The sequence below is a fragment of the Panthera uncia genome (genome assembly GCF_023721935.1).
Source record: "Panthera uncia isolate 11264 chromosome E2 unlocalized genomic scaffold, Puncia_PCG_1.0 HiC_scaffold_20, whole genome shotgun sequence".
Lineage (NCBI taxonomy): Eukaryota > Metazoa > Chordata > Mammalia > Carnivora > Felidae > Panthera > Panthera uncia.
The window spans coordinates 10893426-10912371 of NW_026057589.1; the positions used below are offsets into that span (position 1 = coordinate 10893426).

Below are 18946 nucleotides of genomic sequence, written 5' to 3' on the forward strand. Positions count from 1 at the left end.
CTTCTTTTTTTTTTTTTATGATATTTTTTGCTTAAAGCATAAGATCTCTCCCTGACAAGCCAAGTGAGTTTCAACTCAGAAGGGTGGTTTCAGTCTTTTTAGTGGAAACTGTTAATTTTTTTTTTTTTATTTACACTCTTTCTATCACTCATGTGTGTTTATCTATCCTGTCTTCTCCTCTCCAGCCATGGAAGCCTGGCAGTGTTTATTTCAAGCAGAGTGTTACTGAAAGACAGATGCTTGTAGGGACTGCTTATGTCTCACACCTGGAATGTTAAAAAGCTTTCAGGCAGATCTGTTTGGGTGAAAAATGTCCTTTTCTGTAGAGGAGGGGGACTAGGAGAGAAGTGGGACCTCCCCGCCTCATCCCATGTGAGGATGTTCCCACTTCTGACTGTACTTCCAGATGCCTTAGATGGTGCTTCCAAGTCCACAAGATAGTCTGTTCCGAAGAGCAAACCTCTGAGTCCCCTTCTTCCTCCATCAAAGCCTTCCTCTTTTTACTAACCTTGGCTTTTTTCACCTTTGCCCATCAAATAGTCTGTTGTTAAGACCTTGTGACTTACTCTGTCCCCTCCCCCCGCTCATTCTCAGTAGCATACTGAGTTAGACTCATTATTTTCCTCTACTACTTTGTTTTTAACAGAGGGGGAAATAAAACACCCTTCTTGGTTTCAAGAACCTTCAATTTGCATGCCTCTTCTTTCCAGAACATTCCAGTTTGGTGTGAGGTTAAACTGTGCAAAATACTGTTTGAAAGAAGGGAGAAAAAGAGAAAGGAACTTGTCAAAATGCATTTGTTAGATCACGTTTAAATGAAGTACAATTGAAGGTAGTTTTTGTCCAAAGAAAGGAAAAACCCCTGCAAATCCGCTGAGCTCCCAGAGAGCGCGCCTCCTTTGTCGTCGCCCTGACATTGAAGTGTAATTTTTCATGGTTATTTGGACTGGAAAATGGGGGGGGGGGGGAGAAGGGGAGAGATGGGTCTGCGATTATTTCCCATAAATGACAACACAATCCCATCACGCTCCGCTACAAACATGCTCAGGGAATTTGCCCTTTTTTACATTTCATGTGTGGAAGCAAAGCGCCAGTCCTGGCCCTGGAGAAATCAGGGGAGCTAATCCCTGCTGAATTCAGTTTCCTCAGAGTTCTGGGACAGAGCTGGATTTCCCGTGGAGTGTGGATTCCGAAACCATTTCAGGGTTGGGTTTGTGTTTTACAAACTGGAACTCACATTTTTCAGTTATTAAAAAAAAAAGAAAGAAAGAAAAGAAAAGAAAAGAAAAGAAAAGAAAAGAAAAGAAAAGCAAGAAAGCAAACTCTTCCTGTGAATAGCCACCAGGCGAGTCAGCGGACATATTTAGTTCCGTTGTGCTCTGTCACCGCACATTGGCTTTTATCCTTTTCTGCGTTTCTGCAGGGGGCAGCCCAGGTGCTTTTGCTAAGAACACAGATAAATGGAACTTGTTGCAATCCTGGCTGTAGGCGGTTCCTCCCTTTTTCTCCTCCCTTGACCCCCACCCACCCCCTTAATTTTAGAGCGGTTTTGACAGACTGTTCCGATTGACCAAGTGGCCTCGCCCAGGAGAGGGAAAATGGCAGGACCTGTCCCTCGCCACACAACGGCAGCATTTTTCACTTTGTGCTCTGGCTTTCTGTGTGCCGTTTGCTTAGGAGAACAGCTCAAAGAGGGGAAATTTTCTCTGGGAGGCCTAAACCGGCCCTGGCGGCGATGGACCCATAAAACGTGCTCTCCTGTCAGTGCGCAAGGTGGAGGTGAAGTTAAGTAAGAAGCAAAGGGAGAGCCTCCCCCAGGCTTGCGTCCTTGTTGCGGCTGACCTTGCTCTACCCAGCAGGGGCTGCGCAGGGCTGCAGCATGCCCGGCCTCCCCAGCCTCCCTCCTGCCACACAATCCCCATTTTTCTTGTTTCTATAAACAGTGGCACGATCTTCAAATATACAAAAGCATAAATGGTCTCTATTCTCCAATTATTCATTTTAATAATACCCGGAGTTGCCTTCAGAGTGTTGATTCTTTTAGCCTGCTGCCAGAAGGCAGGGTCGTGGGGGTGGTGGCCAGGGAAACAGGGTCAAGGGTGGAGCAGTGAGGAGGCCGAGGTCCTCCAGCACTGGGTTTTCCTGCAGAGCTTCTCCCGAAGCCCCTCTTGAAAGGCTGGCCGGCCCCCCGCCACCTTCCAGGCTCTGTCCAGAAACTCCAGGCCCTGCGGCCCCAGGTGTATTTGGTAAGTGAACACCTAGTGGTCAAAAGAATTCTTGTGGGAAAATGATCACTTAAAGGATTTGTGCTCATCCCTGGGGGGAAAGGGAGTGTATCTCCAGTGGAGCGCGTCCTCCACTTCCTCTACTGCTCACATCCCCCTTTGTCTCAGGGGAGTGACGTCCACGTGTAGAAATGTCACCTTTAGAAGGCAGTTTTGTTTAAAACAACCGGCTAGCGCTTTGGCCACGTTATTTTTTAAAAAGGGACCAGGGTGGGCACATTCCCCGCAGAAGCACCAGGCTGTCCCCACCCCGATAGCTCTCCCCAGTTGGTAGAGAAGGGTCCTTGGTAGGATGGCCTGGCCTGGCTCGGAGCTTAGGGTGGTAAGCAAATGGATGATGCGAAGACAAGGGCCGCCAGGAGGGTGCTCTGTCCTTTACATCCTGTGCAAGGCAGGGACCTCAGGGAGGCCTGGGCAGGCAGGAGTGCGGGAGGCCTGTTTGCCCGTCGTCTGTGTGGGGAGCCTACTTTTCACCTTGGGGTCTGCTACTGCACTGGAGTTCTGATGTTGGCCGGAAAAGAAATGGAATCTTCTCTTGAGAAGGTGAATAAATGAATGCTCCAGCCTCGAAGCCCCTGGGGGCCTGCTGTACCCCCTCACCCTCATTCTTTTCCCCTTTAAGCTTTCCTGCCTGGACTGTGATGGGTTATATTTCAAAATGTTGCACTTGCCAGTGTCAGTATGGATTTCTGGACCCTTCATCTAGTGATTTGGTATTTCCCTCAGTATCCTGTTAAGATGTAGAAAATGGAATGGACACATTTTGCCTGCAATTAAAAGTAATACTCAGGTGATTACCCACAAAGAACTTTGAAGGAGGTTTTATGTTTCCTGTTCCATGTGTCCACATGAAAACATGCAGTCACCTTTATCAATACGCTAAGTGTAAGGTGTGTTAAGAGAACGATATGCATTTGTGGTAAGCAAAACCACCTTGATCTAAGGGGGGAAATGTTCTGGGGCTGCGGTATTTGTCAACCAGAAAACCTCATCACTCGAAGCTGTGTCTTGTGCAGTTTCCAGCCACACCGTCAGGGCTGGAAAGATACCATTGGAATAAAACCATGGAATAAATGTTTGAGGAAATACGTTTGGGAATGATGCAGAATGGATTGCTGCATCCTGTATCTGGGTGTTCTGTGGATTTGGGAATAAGCCTGGGGCACATGGAGAATCACCTGCTGGTAGGCCCCGTGGTCACCATTCAGTGAGATCCCACTCACCAAAATGGCACAGAGGGAGAACGGCATAGTTAGGAACGTTGCTGCCATTTACCTCTTCTTCCTTGGCTTTGAGAGGCAAGACAAGACTAGGGGTGAAGAGCTGGGAGCAGCACGGTTGGATGTCCGTCAGCATTGTCAATCACATCCTGTTACAAGTTACTGTTTTAGCAGAATTTTAACATGCTAGATCTTATTAGAAACAAGTGGTGTAGACCTTAGCAGTCCTCTTTTACATAGTGGCATTTGATTTGACCTGTGTTTGCAAAAGAAAGCATGCATGTTCTGTAGAGTATATACAGCCAGTAGAGGTTTCTTGTGGATAACAAAAGGCCAAGAGGATTGGGTACGCTGGAGGGTTCTGCCCTTGTTTTCCAATTGTACCAACCAACCTTGCAAAAAGACAGCAGATTGGCCACAGTGTCCTACGCCGAGTCAATGGCCACAGGGTCCAGCACCTGCACACGAGTTACAGAAATAAGAAGACAAGACACAGTCATGGAGTCCCTCCTGCTCTCCGCCAAGAGAGATCCCAGCCTAAGTGGCTGCCACCTTCCGTGGTACTCCTGCTGGCCCTCATGTTGCAGGCCTTGCTTGCTTCGCGGTTGTCCTTGGTTAATTAGGTTGAAAGTGGAGAAAGGAAAAGCTTTAACCCTATCTTCAAAGTAGGCAGATTGGTTATTTTGTTTTTCAAAGAAGAGGTCCTATATACAATTAAAACTTGTTTCTGGTAAACCTCATTCCAGGAAAGATGAGCTTTTAACAAAAGGCTTTTGACAGCTGCAGGCTATTTCATTTTTTTTAATGCCGAATGAAAAATCAATACATTTTTCTGGGTTATACATATTCAGAACAGGCCTGATATTTCCATTATAATGGAAAGTGGGTGTCTGTGCACATCTCGCCTGTCAGAGCTGCACCACCGCATTTTCCAAGCCACTGCTAAATATTTCAAACCTGATTTGATTGTGGTTCATGACAGCTAATGTTTCTCAGCTCTTGAGCCTGCCGACAGGCAAATGCACTTTATTTCACCCCCACCCTCAAATATGGCTCACCCCAAAGAAAAAGGAAAGAACAGTTTCATTCTTCAGGGATCCCAGATTGTTGTATTATTTAAGTAACGTGATCGCCTGAGAGCCTTGGGTACAGACACCCTGATTCTTAGGAGAATTTCCAAAATTCTGTCACAGTGAGGCACTATTGGGAGCTTTGTCAGGTTTGGGGGAAGGTTTGAATTGTTCTACATTATCCTGTTAAGAGTTAGGAACAGAGGGACTAGTCTTAGCCATTGATTGACTCCCCTTCCTTCAAGTCTGTAAGCAATTGGTAAAAAACACCCAGTGGACGCAGCTCCCGGCCCCAGTTATTTGGTGAACGGCCCCAGTTATTTGGTGAACGGTATTGGTTTTGGGGGCGACTGGCAAGTTTTCTCGGGTATCACATTTGGGAAGTGCATACGGCCGGGGTGAGTGCAGACTGTATGATGATGCCACCTCTGTGCTTGCTTCTGCCCGGTGCTCCTTTCACATACCCGTTTCCAGGTTGTTCATAAAATTGTTGCAAATCTCCACGGGGCTGCCACTTGGCACGCACACCTCCTCTGGGAGCAGGTTTCACCCTAAGCCGGGGAATCTCGCAGTCACCTTCGCCAACATGATACGTAGAAGGTGTGTTAAGACAACCGTTCGCATTTGTGGTAAGCAAAACCACCCTGACTGAAGGGGAACTTTCTGGAGTTGCAGTATCATCGCCTCAAAAACCTTAGCTGCCCCCAAGAACCCTTCCCTCTTAGAATATATGTAGCTGCTGAAATTCTTACACCTGAGGGCTCTGTCCTTAGCCAGGAGACATGAATGAGCAGGGCTGGGTTTGGCCCTAGTGCTAGTAAGTGCTGTCTGGGAGAAGCCATTGTCAAAAGGAGGTAGTGATGGAAATAGATTTTTTTTTAAAGACCTTCAGCCGATGGAGGCTGAAGTTTTATGTGGAGTTTGAAGGCAGAAGAGATACCAGGAAGACTTCGCAGTTATTCAAGATTTGCTTGTGTTTTCCTAGCCGTTTAACATGAAAATACATTCACATAGGAGGGGTGCCTCGGTTTGAGGGCCACTGTGGGGTGTATCCATCCAAGTCGCCTTCTGCTGTAGCGGGTTTAGAAGCACCTTCTCTGAAGTCTTCTGAAAAGCAGACGTTCTGTCTGGGTTGCGCTGGGCCTGCTGCCCCCTGGCAGGAATGGGGGTGGGGGGGCGCAGGGAGCAGAGATGACCTCCTCACCCAGGTCCTGGCTCTGCCCTTGAAAAAACATTCCTGGGGTGTTCTGCTTGGTTCTGAAATACCGCTAGACTCTTGGAGAATAGATGGTTTTGATTTGTCTATTGCAGCCTTAAACATGGCAAAGTGGCTGCTGGGTATCTTAGGGAAGGGCAGCAACTTCGTCATCGGAGGGAAAGACAGGATTTTCCAGATAAAACCAGATCGTCGGCCCTTCAATTCTTCACTTGTTCCCACCATCTGTCAGTAGCTGGTATTATATATATATTTAAAACATCGACGCCTGTAATGACCCCGGCCCTTTGCCACTGAGCTCACGGGTGGAAAATGCAATCTGTGATCTGTGAGAAACTGCCACCCCCTGCCCCCAACCCCGTGCTCCGTCAATGCGTGGGTGTCAAATACACATTCCTAAAGGGAATACAGGCTGGATAACCAGTGCCAGCAGCGCGGAGTGTGGATGCAGCTCTCTGTTAAAACGCTGGATGCCATCGTGCCCCTGGTCCCCATGTGGTTCCAGTGCAGGGGGACGAGGTGAGGCCTGGGTCTTAGTGAGTGGGCTTTCTTTAGGCTTTCGTAACCAATCAAACAGACCCTGCCTGCAAAGCATTGTGGGTCTGAGCTGTCCAGACAAATTCGTACTTTGTATCTCTGTTTTTTAATCATTTTTCTGGCTTTATTGGTATTCAGAGCTCACAGTTTTCTGGTTACTGTCAGCCTGGGCTTTCATCCATTTTAAAGAGCTATTTTTCCTCTTGCTGTTGATGATGATGGTATAAAGACAGATGGTGTAACTGCTTATGAATGTCCTATTTTATTTCCCCAGGACCAGACAGTTCACTTGAAGACGTATATTATTTCCACATGCTCAGGTTGGGCGGCCCAGACGGTGTCTGCTTCCTGCAGCTAGCTGCCCTTCCTGGCCTCGCCATGCAGAGGGCGACACCTGTAGGTCATAGGTGGAACTGCAGTGAAGTGCCTGCTCAGCCGAATGGGACCTGGTTTTCCACTGGGGGTGACACTGGTCCTCTTGCAAAGGAAGCTGTTTCCTAATAACTTCTTCTTCGAGGAGTTTCTTAATCATTTCTTCTTCCACCAAGCATATAACAGCCTGTTAGTGAATGAGTGACAAATGATAGTAGGAGCTGAAAAAGCAGAGGATTTGATTTTTAAATCTTAAAAAAAAAAAGGTGGAGGGAGGGAAAGAGAAACAAAATAAGTTCCTGAATTAACCTCTGCCCTCTAGCTTCCCAGTGGAATTTAGCTGCCTTCGCTTTTCTCCTTGTAGTAGGGTAGGGAGGGAAGAAAGCAAAGAACCGAGGCTTAGAGAATGAGGGCTCCAGGAGTATTCACAAAGCACTGTGCGGTTTCCTTGTTCAGTGCATCAACGATGTGCTTATTCTTCACACCCTCTGTCTTCTGAATAAGATGTGTTTGGAGAGGCTAAAGAAGTGGGGTCAGTGCCAGAGTGACCGTGAGTTCTTAACTCTCTGCTTGGATGGCTGCAGCACACATGATGGTGAGGAGAAGGGTGCTGGCCTTTGGAGGTGCCTCCCAGTGGGCAAATTCGTTCCTTCTTCTGTGGAGAAGCACTTCAGGCACTGTTCAGCACATCAGGGTTTTGTCTCTTTGCTAGATGTCAGATTGTCTACATCAAAGGTGAAGTGTGTGTGTGATGGAGAGGAGGGGCCATTCAGCCATCTCTTCATAATCAAATTTGATTAATGTCTACATTACTAGACATAGTTTGTATCACAGCATGTACTGGGACAAATGAGTATATTTTAAGAACCTTAGCTCCTTTGGGTAGACCCAATTTAAGATTGATTGACTGAATTCTAGTATCACCATTCAAAGATGAATTTTATAATCACAGTGTTGAACAGTTTTATCAAAAGTGTAAAAAAGTGCATTGGACATTCTGCCCGGACACAATGCATCTATCATACTGTGTAATTTACGTGTTATTCTCTAATAATGCTTGTATGTAAATTTTTTTCTCTCCTACACGATGTACAGTATTAATATGGCACTGTATATCAGATTGACTTCAAACCATGGTTGCTTGATTTTTCTCTGTTTGAACTAAGAGTGGGTATGGGGAGACTTGATGTTACCTTGCCTATGCAGTATGACCAAAGGAGACATGGAAATTACATAAGGAGGCCTATTATTTGCAGATGAAAATAAGCACTATCTTATTTCATTTGTGTTCCTCATGACTGCCTCATAAATGCCCTTTTGGTGGTAATGAAGAAATAATGTTCCCTGACTCCTCATTCAGTTTTCCATTCCTCGGACTTCCATTGTCTTTTTGGGAAGAATTAGGAAAATCTGACTCTAAACAGATACTTTCTTCCTCGAGTGCTTTATAAAGCTTCTGGGGTCAATTTACTTTTAATTCCTTTTACTTCCTTTGTGTGATGAAATTTAGAAGCTATTTTCTGGAGGTTTGGGGAAGGTAACACCTTGAAACATTGAAAAGCAGGGTCATGGCTCCAGGGACCTAGGGTGACATTGGTCTGAGCCCCAAATCCAGTACCTAGTCCCTGTGCACCCAGTCTAGTGCCAACCCCAGTGATTAATGTGGGCAGCCAGGTTCTCATGTTTCTATACCTAGGAAGGTGTGCTCTTCAAAATCTGCTAATAATTTTGTCGTTCACCCACCTCCGTTTGCTTTGCCTGCCTTATTCATTCATTTAGCCTATTCTTTTTTTCTTTTTTCTTTTTAAGTAATGTCTACACCCAACATGGGCTCGAACTCACGACCTCGAGATCCAGCTGCTCCACAGAGGGAGCCAGTCATGTGTCCCTCGTTTAATCCATTCTTAATGAATGTTTTGGATAATGATCCTGAGGGCCAGGAAAGTAAGAGAGAAATGTCTCGCTTCCTTTGCCTCAGAATTTAGAATATCTCTCTTCTTCCTCCCGACTTGAGTAACCTTGTGTTTGAAATGACCATTCTTCTGTCTCTATCAAAGCATTGTGTGTTGAGCTGGAGAGAATTTCCATGGCTAGTTTTAAACCATTGGTGGGTAAAGAATGGACTGACTTCAAAAGGAAAATAATGATTCTGTTACAATTTTTCCCCCTTTCTCTACGAATCTAGCACCTTGCCACTGATGCCTGGCACACCTACAGATGTTGTTTGTTTTCTAGAAGTCTTCACATTAACAAAATCCTCTCAGTGATATTCTGTGACTCTTGAGACTATGAGTGACTTAAAAAAAAAAACCCTCCTGCCGTGGTCTGGCCCGTGCACTGTGAGGCCTCTGAAGGGTCAGTGGTAGGGTCTAGTCTAGTTCAAATCCATAATGCACTGGGGTTGGAGCCAAGCAAGAGCTACCATGTGGTTCCCGTTTTGCATTTTCGGGTGGAAAAGACACATGCAACTTAAGGCATTTAGATGGAGTTATTTCTTCAACAGGATTGAGAGTAATACCTAATGTCCCCATGTCTAGAGCGAGTCATTCTCATGCCAGTGAGTAGGAAAGGGAAGGCCCCACTTGTTTCCCTAGACCTCAGCACATCCGGAGTGCAGTCAGCCTCTTGAGGGCCATACGGAGAGAGGAGGCACAGTCGTTGGCCTCTGTGTGCTGTGCTTGGTGATTCTTTGGAGTAGGAGCCAAGAATCCTTCATCATCTGTCTACTTTTAATCCTTGACATTTTGCTTTTCTTCTGTTTCAGAAGAAGCCATTGAAGATGTTGAAGGGCCCAGTGAAGCGCCTGCTGACCCAGAGGAGCTTGCTAAAGACCAGGAGAGTGGAGGCGAGAAAGACCAGAGCAAGTGGACAGGTAGCATGTGCGCTGCCCTCAGGGCCCTGACATCTATCTCTCCTGGAAGAGGGGGCCGACGGGTCAGGGAGCAGATGCATCCTTAATGTGTCCAGAAAAACTGTGTTGGCTCTGTGCAGCGAGAGAAGGATTTGGGTTTTGCTTTTTTGAATGGTCAGCATCATTCTCCTTCTGTCTGGTTGTATTGAAGAATTTTTAAAGCTTTTTCTTTAAATGGCCCAAGAGCCAGCTTGTTTATTGAGCATCCAGGTGTCTGGCTCTGTGCCAGGGGCTTCTGTGTTTTTGAGGTCACATTTCTCCAGTGTTGCTTTGTCCTCGATGTGACTCTTCCTCCATGGAAGGTCCAGTCCCCTAGTCCTTCTGCCCCTAGGCCCAGTGGAAGGCTTTGTCCTGCAGACCTTGACTGGGATCACTCCCAAAACTCTGAGGGGTCAGCAGTGAAGGGTGGGCTCCATCTTGCATTCAGGGGCCTGGATGGGCTCTGCACATTTTGTGTCCTACCTTGTCCCCAGGGCCAGCGCCCACCCCCTGAAATGCACCCAGAGTGGGGCAGGCAGTGAAGCCAGGCAGAAGGACGTGTTACCAAAAGCAGAAGAAGTTGAAGTCAGGAAAGGAAGTGCTATTTCTGGAAAACTTGATGTTGTGAGAAGGGGAACAGGCATCTCTCGTGATGATGGGGTTGCTGTATTGGAGGAAAGAAGAGCGGAGACTGAGAAGAAAAGCTTGGGTGTTTTGAGAAGTAGCAAAGTTGTTTCTGAGAAGACTTCTCAGGACAGATAAGTCTCCCAGAAACCACCACAGTTATTAGAGGAAATGATATGACAGGGAAGAGTAATTATTTTATTTGGTCAACCTAATTCTTAAGGCCTTTTGTTATTAATATTGTAATACTTTGTATTTTTTCGAGAAAATATTTACCTTCTGGAATCTGTATTGGTTGGGCCTTTGTTACTTTTCCAGGCACGGCTGTTCTTAAATCATGTTCAGTGTTGGCCTTCACTATTTAAACAAGATACAGAATCTTGGAGAGAGGCCAGGGAGAGCCATGAAAATGACTGAAAGCTGAGAAATATTGCCTCTGAAAAGAGGCTGAAGAAATTGGGGCTATTCAGTCTGTAAAAGAGAAATTTGAGAGGCAGCTTAACAGCTTCCAAATTTGAGGAGGGAGGGGGCGGAATAGGCGATGTGCCTCTACAGTGTTTCTGGGGCACAGCAACAGGACCCAGCAGAGTGGGTGAACGGGCACGCTGGGTGGACTTCAGTGTCCATCCTGCTCATCGTCCCCTTTCGAGCCGGACTCTGTGGCGGCCAGGGGCCTGCGCTCCAGAGGCGCTGAGGGAGGGAGCCGAGCACCCTGGGAAGAGTTGCAAGGGCAGACGGGGAGACAGGGCACGGATGTCTGTTCTCCAGGGCCTCGACTGCAGAGGATTGTCCGGTGTTGCTTTGCACAGACCAAGATCCCAGTTTCTGCTGCGCTGTTCAGGCGAGATGTACACGGACTTTGCAGACAGCAGTTAAACGTACCTGCTCAGAGGTGAACCGGGGAAGAGGATTTCACAAGCACGGTTGGAAGGCCCAGTCACCTTCCACACCATCTGTCCTTCGTTCTCACAATTTGGGTCCCTGGCTTCTAATCCTGGCTCTGCCACTTACTAGTTATGTGACCTTAACCTTTCTGTGCCTCAGTTTCCTCGCGTGAGACGGAGATTAAAAATAGTGCCTACTTTCCCTAGGATCTCTGTGAGGATTGTTTGAATATGGGAATCTTAGAACACTACCTGGAAAGCAGGAAGCTTTAGATTAGGCAGGTTGTTGTTGTTGTTGTTGTTGTTGTTTTAATAATTTAGATAAATAAGATGAGGAAAGCTAGTACAGTTTTTCTTCAGGTCCTTTCATGTGAATGTGAAACTCTTGCCAGGAAGCATGTGGCTGCTAGGAATTTTGAGAAGCTGAGGGGGAACAACATATGAGAACTTAGGAGGATTGTGCAGACAATATTTGGTGTGTGTTTCCTGCATTCTGTGTGCTACGGACACAGTAAACAACAAAAAGTAACTGCCACGTGCAGGATTCCTGCTGTGTGCCAGGCTGTCCCAAACACTTGGTCTGGGCTTCTCTAATTCTTACGCTGGTTTAGGGCAAGCGTTGTTCAATTAAATGACTTTCAGAGTGTTTATAAATTCAGTGGGTGTGTGTCTACACCAAGCTAGTGGACCCGCTAGGCAATGAGGAGCACCGTAAAACTGAACGTGCTTTTTTAAAAAAAACTTTTTTAATGTTTGTTTATTTTTGAGAGAGAGACAGAATCTGAAGCAGGATCCAGGCTCCAAGCTGTCAGCACAGAGCCCGACACAGGGCTCAAACTCATGTGAAGTGTGAGATCACAACCTGAGTCGAAGTCAGACATTTAACTGACTGAGCCACCCAGGTGCCCCAAAAATGAACATCTTTAATAAGGCCTCACTTTCTCATTCATTCATTCACTCGTTCATTCATTCATTCATTCAAGCAGCAGGCTGTGCTTTTTCTCCAAAAGCCAGAGAGGAGAGAGGCAGAGGGAGGGAACGGATGAGTAACTCAGAGGTACACCTTACGAGTTGCAGTAGTAGTAAAGAGGGAAGCGAAAATTCTTCCCTGACTCCTGCAAATGATCCTCTTTTGACCCGAAACATAATTTTGTCTATGTTGTCTGAGTGTGTAATGACAGGCTTTATTAAGGTACTTGAGCTGATTTGATCTTGGAATCAATACAGGTGCCAGCAACCTCTTCTTAGCTTTCTTTGGGATCCTTACTGTTTTATAAAAAAAAAAAAAAAAAAAAAAAAAAAAAAAAAATCTGCGTTTGTTCCATTTATTCCCCAAATTGAGCTGTTCCTATCTGATTAAATGTGATGGGGAGTGCTTCCTCCCAGCAAATAAATAAATAGTGATTTCACAATTTGTACTGTTGATTAGTGGCCGCTCACTGTGCAGATTAATAATATTTCAAATGAGCCTGGATAATTGGCATTTTCTCAGCTATTGATTATGTAGTTTGGGGTTTGTGCAGGAATGGATAATCTTTACTAAAAATTTTTAGTCATTTATTTTTATGGTGGACTAGGACTCCAGATTTCCTTTTTGGTGTCCGCCGGTCACCCTCTTTGTGTTTCTATTACTTAGATGTCAGGTCTTTTACCTCAGTTGGCAACGAAGCAAGCAAGATAGTGACTTGAATCATTGTAGCGTCAATCCCACGGTCAGTGGCTGGGTCCCTTCCCTGTGCAGGACCCCGAGCAGAATGCCACCGATCTCAAGTTCCATGAGATGACAGGTCTTGCTTTCAGGGGACATAGTCCTGAACAGCCAGGGCTTTTAGGAACAGCCATAGTCATCAGAACAGTGTTCCCGTAGATCAGTGCTGTCCCTTGGAACTTCCTGGGCTGATAAAAATGTTCAGTGTCTACACTGTACAATGCAAAAGTCACTAGCCACTGTGGCTGTTAAGCACTTGCATTGTGGCTAGTGCCCGTGAGGAACCAAATTTTAAATTGTGTTTAATTGTAATGAATCGAAATGTGGCTCTTTAAATATGGACAGTGCAGCCACAGAAACTCAAAAGGAGTTAAAACTCACCCTGAAAGTACACATCACAGGCACACTGAGCTTTTAAGTGTGTGCCAGGCACTGTTCTGGTGTGTCACAACTATCCTTTCCAGCACGCATGCCGGGAGTGATACACAAGTGCTGCTGATGTCTGCAGCCCTTCAGTTAGCCAGGTGGGGCGGGGGCTCCTGAGGCCAGGGTCAGTGGCAGCTTCATCTGTTGATAGTAGTTTGCCATCATTTTCTGTGTGCGCCACGATGGGAAAGAGACTTGGGAAGCCCTACACATGTTTACACGTGTTATTTGGTTCCCACCCTTCACTCTGAGATGCTGTAAGTGACCCCGCCCTATCTCTCTCCTCCCGCCACTGTGCAGGGAAGGAAACTGAGCCTGGGAGAGCTGAGCTCATGCGGGTTGCCAAGAGGCCCACAGAGAGGTTCAGATTTGCAGACTGGCCCTGCTGTTTGGGGCAGAGCCCGAGTTCTCTCTCTCTCTCTTTTTTTTTTAAGTTTATTTATTTTGAGAGACAGAGTGAGAGTGTGTGTGTGTGTGTGTGTGTGCGCACGCGCGCGTGTGTGTGCATGAGCGGGGGAGGGCAGAGAGCGAGGGAGACAGAGAATCTCAAGCAGGCTCCATGTTATCAGTGCACAGCCTGATGCAGGGCTCTATCCCACGAAACTTGAGATGATAACCTGAGCCAAAATCAAGAGTTGGACGCTTAACCGACTGAGCCACCCACGTGCCCCAGAGCCTGAGTTCCTACCAGGTACTCTGTCCCACCTCTCTAAGAATGGGATTTTTCTGTGTCATCATTTGATCTTGCTTCCATCTCCATTCTGAGTTTGGACAGTAGTGTTCTCCTAAAGTTGTACAGCAGTAATGGTAACATGAGAGCCACCTGTATGTGCAAAATGAGTGGGATTGTTCACCATGAATGTGCCTCCTAGTCAGTCCACATCTTAGTCTAAAAGCAGGTTGGTGAAGTGGAAAGAACTCTCTAGATTTGGAGTCAGGAAGCCCAGCACTCAGCAAATGAACTTGGCCTCTTGGAACCTTGGGTATCTCATTTGTAAAACATGGGTGGGTGACACCCACCACCACACCTGGGTTCCGTGATGAGGGTCGTGAGGGTTCCATGATGGCAGGTGGTGGTACACGTATGTACAAGCCCTTGGTAAACCCTCCGGAGGTCACATCTACTCATGGTGAGTGTAAAGCACTCTTGTGGGCCAACAGAAGGTGCAGGAATGTTCTTTGAAGCTGAGTCTCTAATGCGCAGCAATTTCCACCGTCCAACTTTGTGGTTTTCTCTTTTGAAACATGAAAACGATCCCTCTTTCTCTTTTAGCGCTATGGATTTAAAAGTGTGTGTTCTAGATTGAAGAGCCCCCAGTGTCAGCAACTGAACAATAATTAATGCAGTGATTATCCAATCAACCATTAATTGCTATAAATTAAGTGATATACAATTAATGTGATGCTTTATCACCAATAATTAGGGGAAAAAATTGAACTCTTGGCAAAGAGTCGTAGTAAGGTGGTTATTTAAATCCTGTAGCCGCCATGGTTTCCAGCCACAGAGCACTAAACTGGGTCTAGTTAAACTAATTTGAGACGAGATGACCAGGGGGTGTTGGTGATTTAAAAAACAAAGATGGGGCAATAGCTCCACTGAAAATGACAACATGACAATGCTTCAGCAATCCCCCACTGATGTCCATGTCTGTATTTTTGTAAAATTTTGAGTTAGAGTTGTAGTTTGAGTGTTGTTTTCTAGGGGAATGGCTTGAAGGGATTTTATTTTATTAATTTTTTTTTTTAAATCCACGATGCTCACCTAACACAGAGCAATTAGTGCAGTGGAGCGTCCCTGATTTGAATCTATGGAAGATTGCTATTAAAGGAGGTATTAGCAGCACGGCAAGGTCTGGGCGACTGTGAGGGAAAAATGTGTTTATGGAATATGGTGCTGGCAGGCATGATTTCAATCGGCTTTGACATGTTTAACATAAATGTATAGTGTACGGCTCTTGCTGCATATGAATAATTCCTACAGACCCACTGCCTTTCTAATTACTGAGGTTGAAAAAAAGCAGGTCAGGCACATCCTAGTGGAAATCTATTACCAGCCCTCCCCCTATTCTCCCTGTTGTTTATAGCTTTGTATAAATAGGGATGCCATTGTATGAGGGAACTTAGTGCCTCAAGTGTAATCTGTGACAGAGACTGGAAAGGGGCTGAAAAAAATACCTTTTTATTTTCCTTTTTTTTTTTTTTAATTGAGTCCATTAAGACAAAAGAAAGTGCATGCTGAGAGGAAGCAGTATGTGTTTGGAAAAGCACTTACCTGCTAGGAGTCAGAAGCCCAGGGCTCAAGGCCAAGATTAGCTGCTCGACCTTAGGTCTCTGGTCTTCAGTTTCAAAATCTGTAAAATGGCAGGTTTGGACTGAATAGGTTCTTGCAGTTCTGGAACTCCACAGTAGGGCAGAAACTTGGAGAATATTCATTTCTAAAGTTGGGATGCCGGTAACTTAGATTTCCTCTAGTCTCCAACTAATGGAGATGGCATGAGTCAGGAGCCTGCCTAAGGGGTTCACACGGGCCCCTTAGGCTTTTTCCATGAGGGTCAGACAGTACCAGGCCTCCTTTCTTGGTGGGCTGTTAGAGTACCACACTGGTCCTGTGTGACTAGGGTCCATCATGCTGTGTTGGCAGAGCCCTGTGTGATGACAGCAGGGAGGAGCCCTTGCAGATTCGTATGGGTACCTTTGAGTGGCTCCCCCATCCCAGCTCTGTGTTGGGCTGGAAACCAGGCTATTCTTCACCACCACCCTCCACAGAAGTTACTTCAGCCTAAGTCTATGTCCTTCTGGCATTTGGTTCCATTTTTCTACCTCACCCAAAAGTAAATTTGTCATTGCAGTAGGGTGTGTGTGAGGGAATGAATGCTGGGAGCCTGGCTCGCATGGCTTCTTTGTGGTTCACATTGTTGCCAACGGAAACCATTTTTGGTTTTACGTTTCACACACGGATGGGAATTGTGCAGCTCTGTGGGCTTTTCCAGAGTCCTCTGTTCCCCTCCCCCACCGCCACTCCCCACCCTTTTTTTTTTTTTCCAGGCCACTTTCAGTATAACTTGGCTGTTTAAAGTCACTGCAGGCAGAATTCTGCCTCACAATTGGAAACAAACCATTCAAACTATTTTTATGTTGGAAAGCAAAAATAGATATAGGGTGTGGTGTATATCTGGACTTGCCTGAATTCCAGTAATACAGAGGTCTTGGCTTTGAGAATTTATATTGTAAATTGTAAGAGGGGGAAAGGGACCACATCAGTTGAGAAAATATTTTTTCACATAGTAACAAAATTAGCGAAGATAAACTAAGGCAGATATGGAATGAGCAAAAAAGTAAAGAACTCACTTTCTTCGAGAAGGGATGCCATACATAATCACATAGCTGTGGCATAATGTGATGAGAATTCTCATCAAGGTATGGATAAAGGGTAGTGGAAATGTAGATTAAGGAGCAAATCATTCTTTCACCACTACTGAGAATACCTTCTAGAGCGTATTATTCTTGCAAAGTGGCTGTGTGAATCATCTTGCTTTGTTTCACTTTTAGCATTTGTGCCAATGAGGGAAGCACCTCTGTTATTAGAATCATGATCATCATTTAAGAAAAAAAATTGCGTAGTGCCTTTCTCAGGGGATATCCGAGCATTTTCATTAGGCTCCCACAGACTTTCTGGCCTGACGTTCTCTGTGTTTTGCAGACTAGAGAAGTATGGCACATAGATGGTGAACACCTAGTTGTCAGATTTGTGATCAAACCCCAATTTACCTTGTGGGTCAGGGATATAGTCCCCACATCATAAAGCTAAAGAACACATAACGTAATTGCTTTCTCTTATTATATGAAGATTGGAGAAGACTTGAAGATCCTTTTTCTGTAGTTGTCGAACAGGATCGTGAGCTCTTTATGATCTGAGCTTGTGGTATTCATTCATTTTTGTTTGTTTGCTTAATATATTAGACTTTATTTTTTTAAGTTTATTTATTTTGAGAGAGCGAGCGTGCACGTGTGCACACTCACAAGTGGGGGGTGGGGCAGAAGGAGAGAGAGAATCCCAAGCAAGCTCTGCACTCTCCGTGCAGAGCCCAATGTGGGACACAAACTCAATGAACCACGTGGTCGTCACCTGAGCCAAAGTCAGACACTTAACCGACTGAACCACCCAGGTGCCCCTAGACTTTATTTTTTAAGAGCCGTTCTAAGTTTACAGTAAAATTGAGAGCGAGGTACAGGGGTTTCCTATGTACTCTCTGCCCTCACATATGCATAGGTGCCCCCATATCAACATCACTCACTAGAATGGTACTTTTTCTTTTTTTTTTTTTTTTTTTTTTTTAAACGTTTATTTATTTTTGAGACAGAGAGAGACAGAGCATGAACGGGGGAGGGCCAGAGAGAGAGGGAGACACAGAATCCGAAACAGGCTCCAGGCTCTGAGCAGTCAGCCCAGAGCCCGACGCGGGGCTCGAACTCACGGACAGTGAGATCGTGACCTGAGCCGAAGTCGGACGCCCAACCGACCGAGCCACCCAGGCGCCCCTGGTACTTTTTCTTTTAAACCAGTGATAAATCATTAATATATCAAAAATCACCCACAGTCCATAGTTTATCTTAGGATTCACTCTTAGTGTTATACATTCTGTGGATATTGACATATGTCCGTCACTATATCACACAGAGTATATCCACTGCCCTAACAGTCTTCTGTGTTCTGCCTCTTCTTCTCACCCCAGTGTAGCTAGCATTCATTCATTTCTCTAATCTCTGGCACTTAGCAAGTGCCTGATACTGTTTGAATGTTTCATTAACAAGCAATTTGGTAAAATAGCATGACTACAAACACTCTCAAGTCCAAGCTATTATGTTCTACTCTTTAGAAGTCAAACCCATGGGTTAATAGGATCGTTGCTCCATGTTAATGTACAGAAAAGGCAAATTTAGGGTGTCCATGCTTCTTTAAAAACCACGCTTCTCCCCTCATGCCATGGCCACACATGGAACCATATTATTTCCTGGAGATACTTCTAAAAACGAAACCATAGCAACAATGTTTGATCTCTTACTACGTGCTAGACTCTGTGGTGGGCTTTGTATGCCTGATCTCTTGCCTCACAGAAACGCTGTGAGTAGACACTGTTATCCTACTGACAGATGAGGAAACTGAGAGCTCAGTGTAGTCAAGTAAAATGTTCGAGGTCACACAGCCAGGTTGTGGAACCAGGGTGTGTGTGGCCAGCACTGCAAATCACTGTGCTTTGTTTCCTAGCAAGGGAAGCTGATGCTTTTGTAGAAAGGGAACTAGGTCTTAGGAAAACAGAAAGAGACATGTGGAAAACATGAGTTCTTAAGGAGTCCCTAAACGTGCACTAGGACCACATCTTGACCCTTTTGCACAGATCATTTGTCCTAGCCCTTTGGAGCACTCTGAACAAACTGCACATGGGGACTCAGTACTGAGAGAAGCAATGACATAAATCCCCCTCTCTCTGTACTGTGCAGAATTACCAAAGGAGACATTTCCAGTCTTCTTGGTACTTTAAACCCACAGGAGAAAGTAGAGAATCATTGCCATTTCCCAACCTTACAGGCAGGGGCCTGAGTGATGTCTTTCTTCCCCAAGTACAGATTCTCACACTCTCATGCTGAACCTGGACTGGCAAAACAAAAACAAAAACAAAAAAAACAATCCAACAAACAAAAATAAGAAACAAACC

At 45.5% G+C, this 18946-nt stretch overlaps 1 protein-coding gene across 1 annotated transcript in view; it reads left to right on the forward strand.

Moving 5' to 3' along the window:
- The window catches only part of ZFHX3 (zinc finger homeobox 3), a 237236-nt gene that overhangs the window by 184073 nt on the left and 34217 nt on the right, over window positions 1-18946 (forward strand). Inside the window, 1 exon segment of the mRNA XM_049622703.1 lies at window positions 9465-9572. Within this exon segment, the coding sequence (XP_049478660.1) occupies window positions 9465-9572 (108 nt within the window).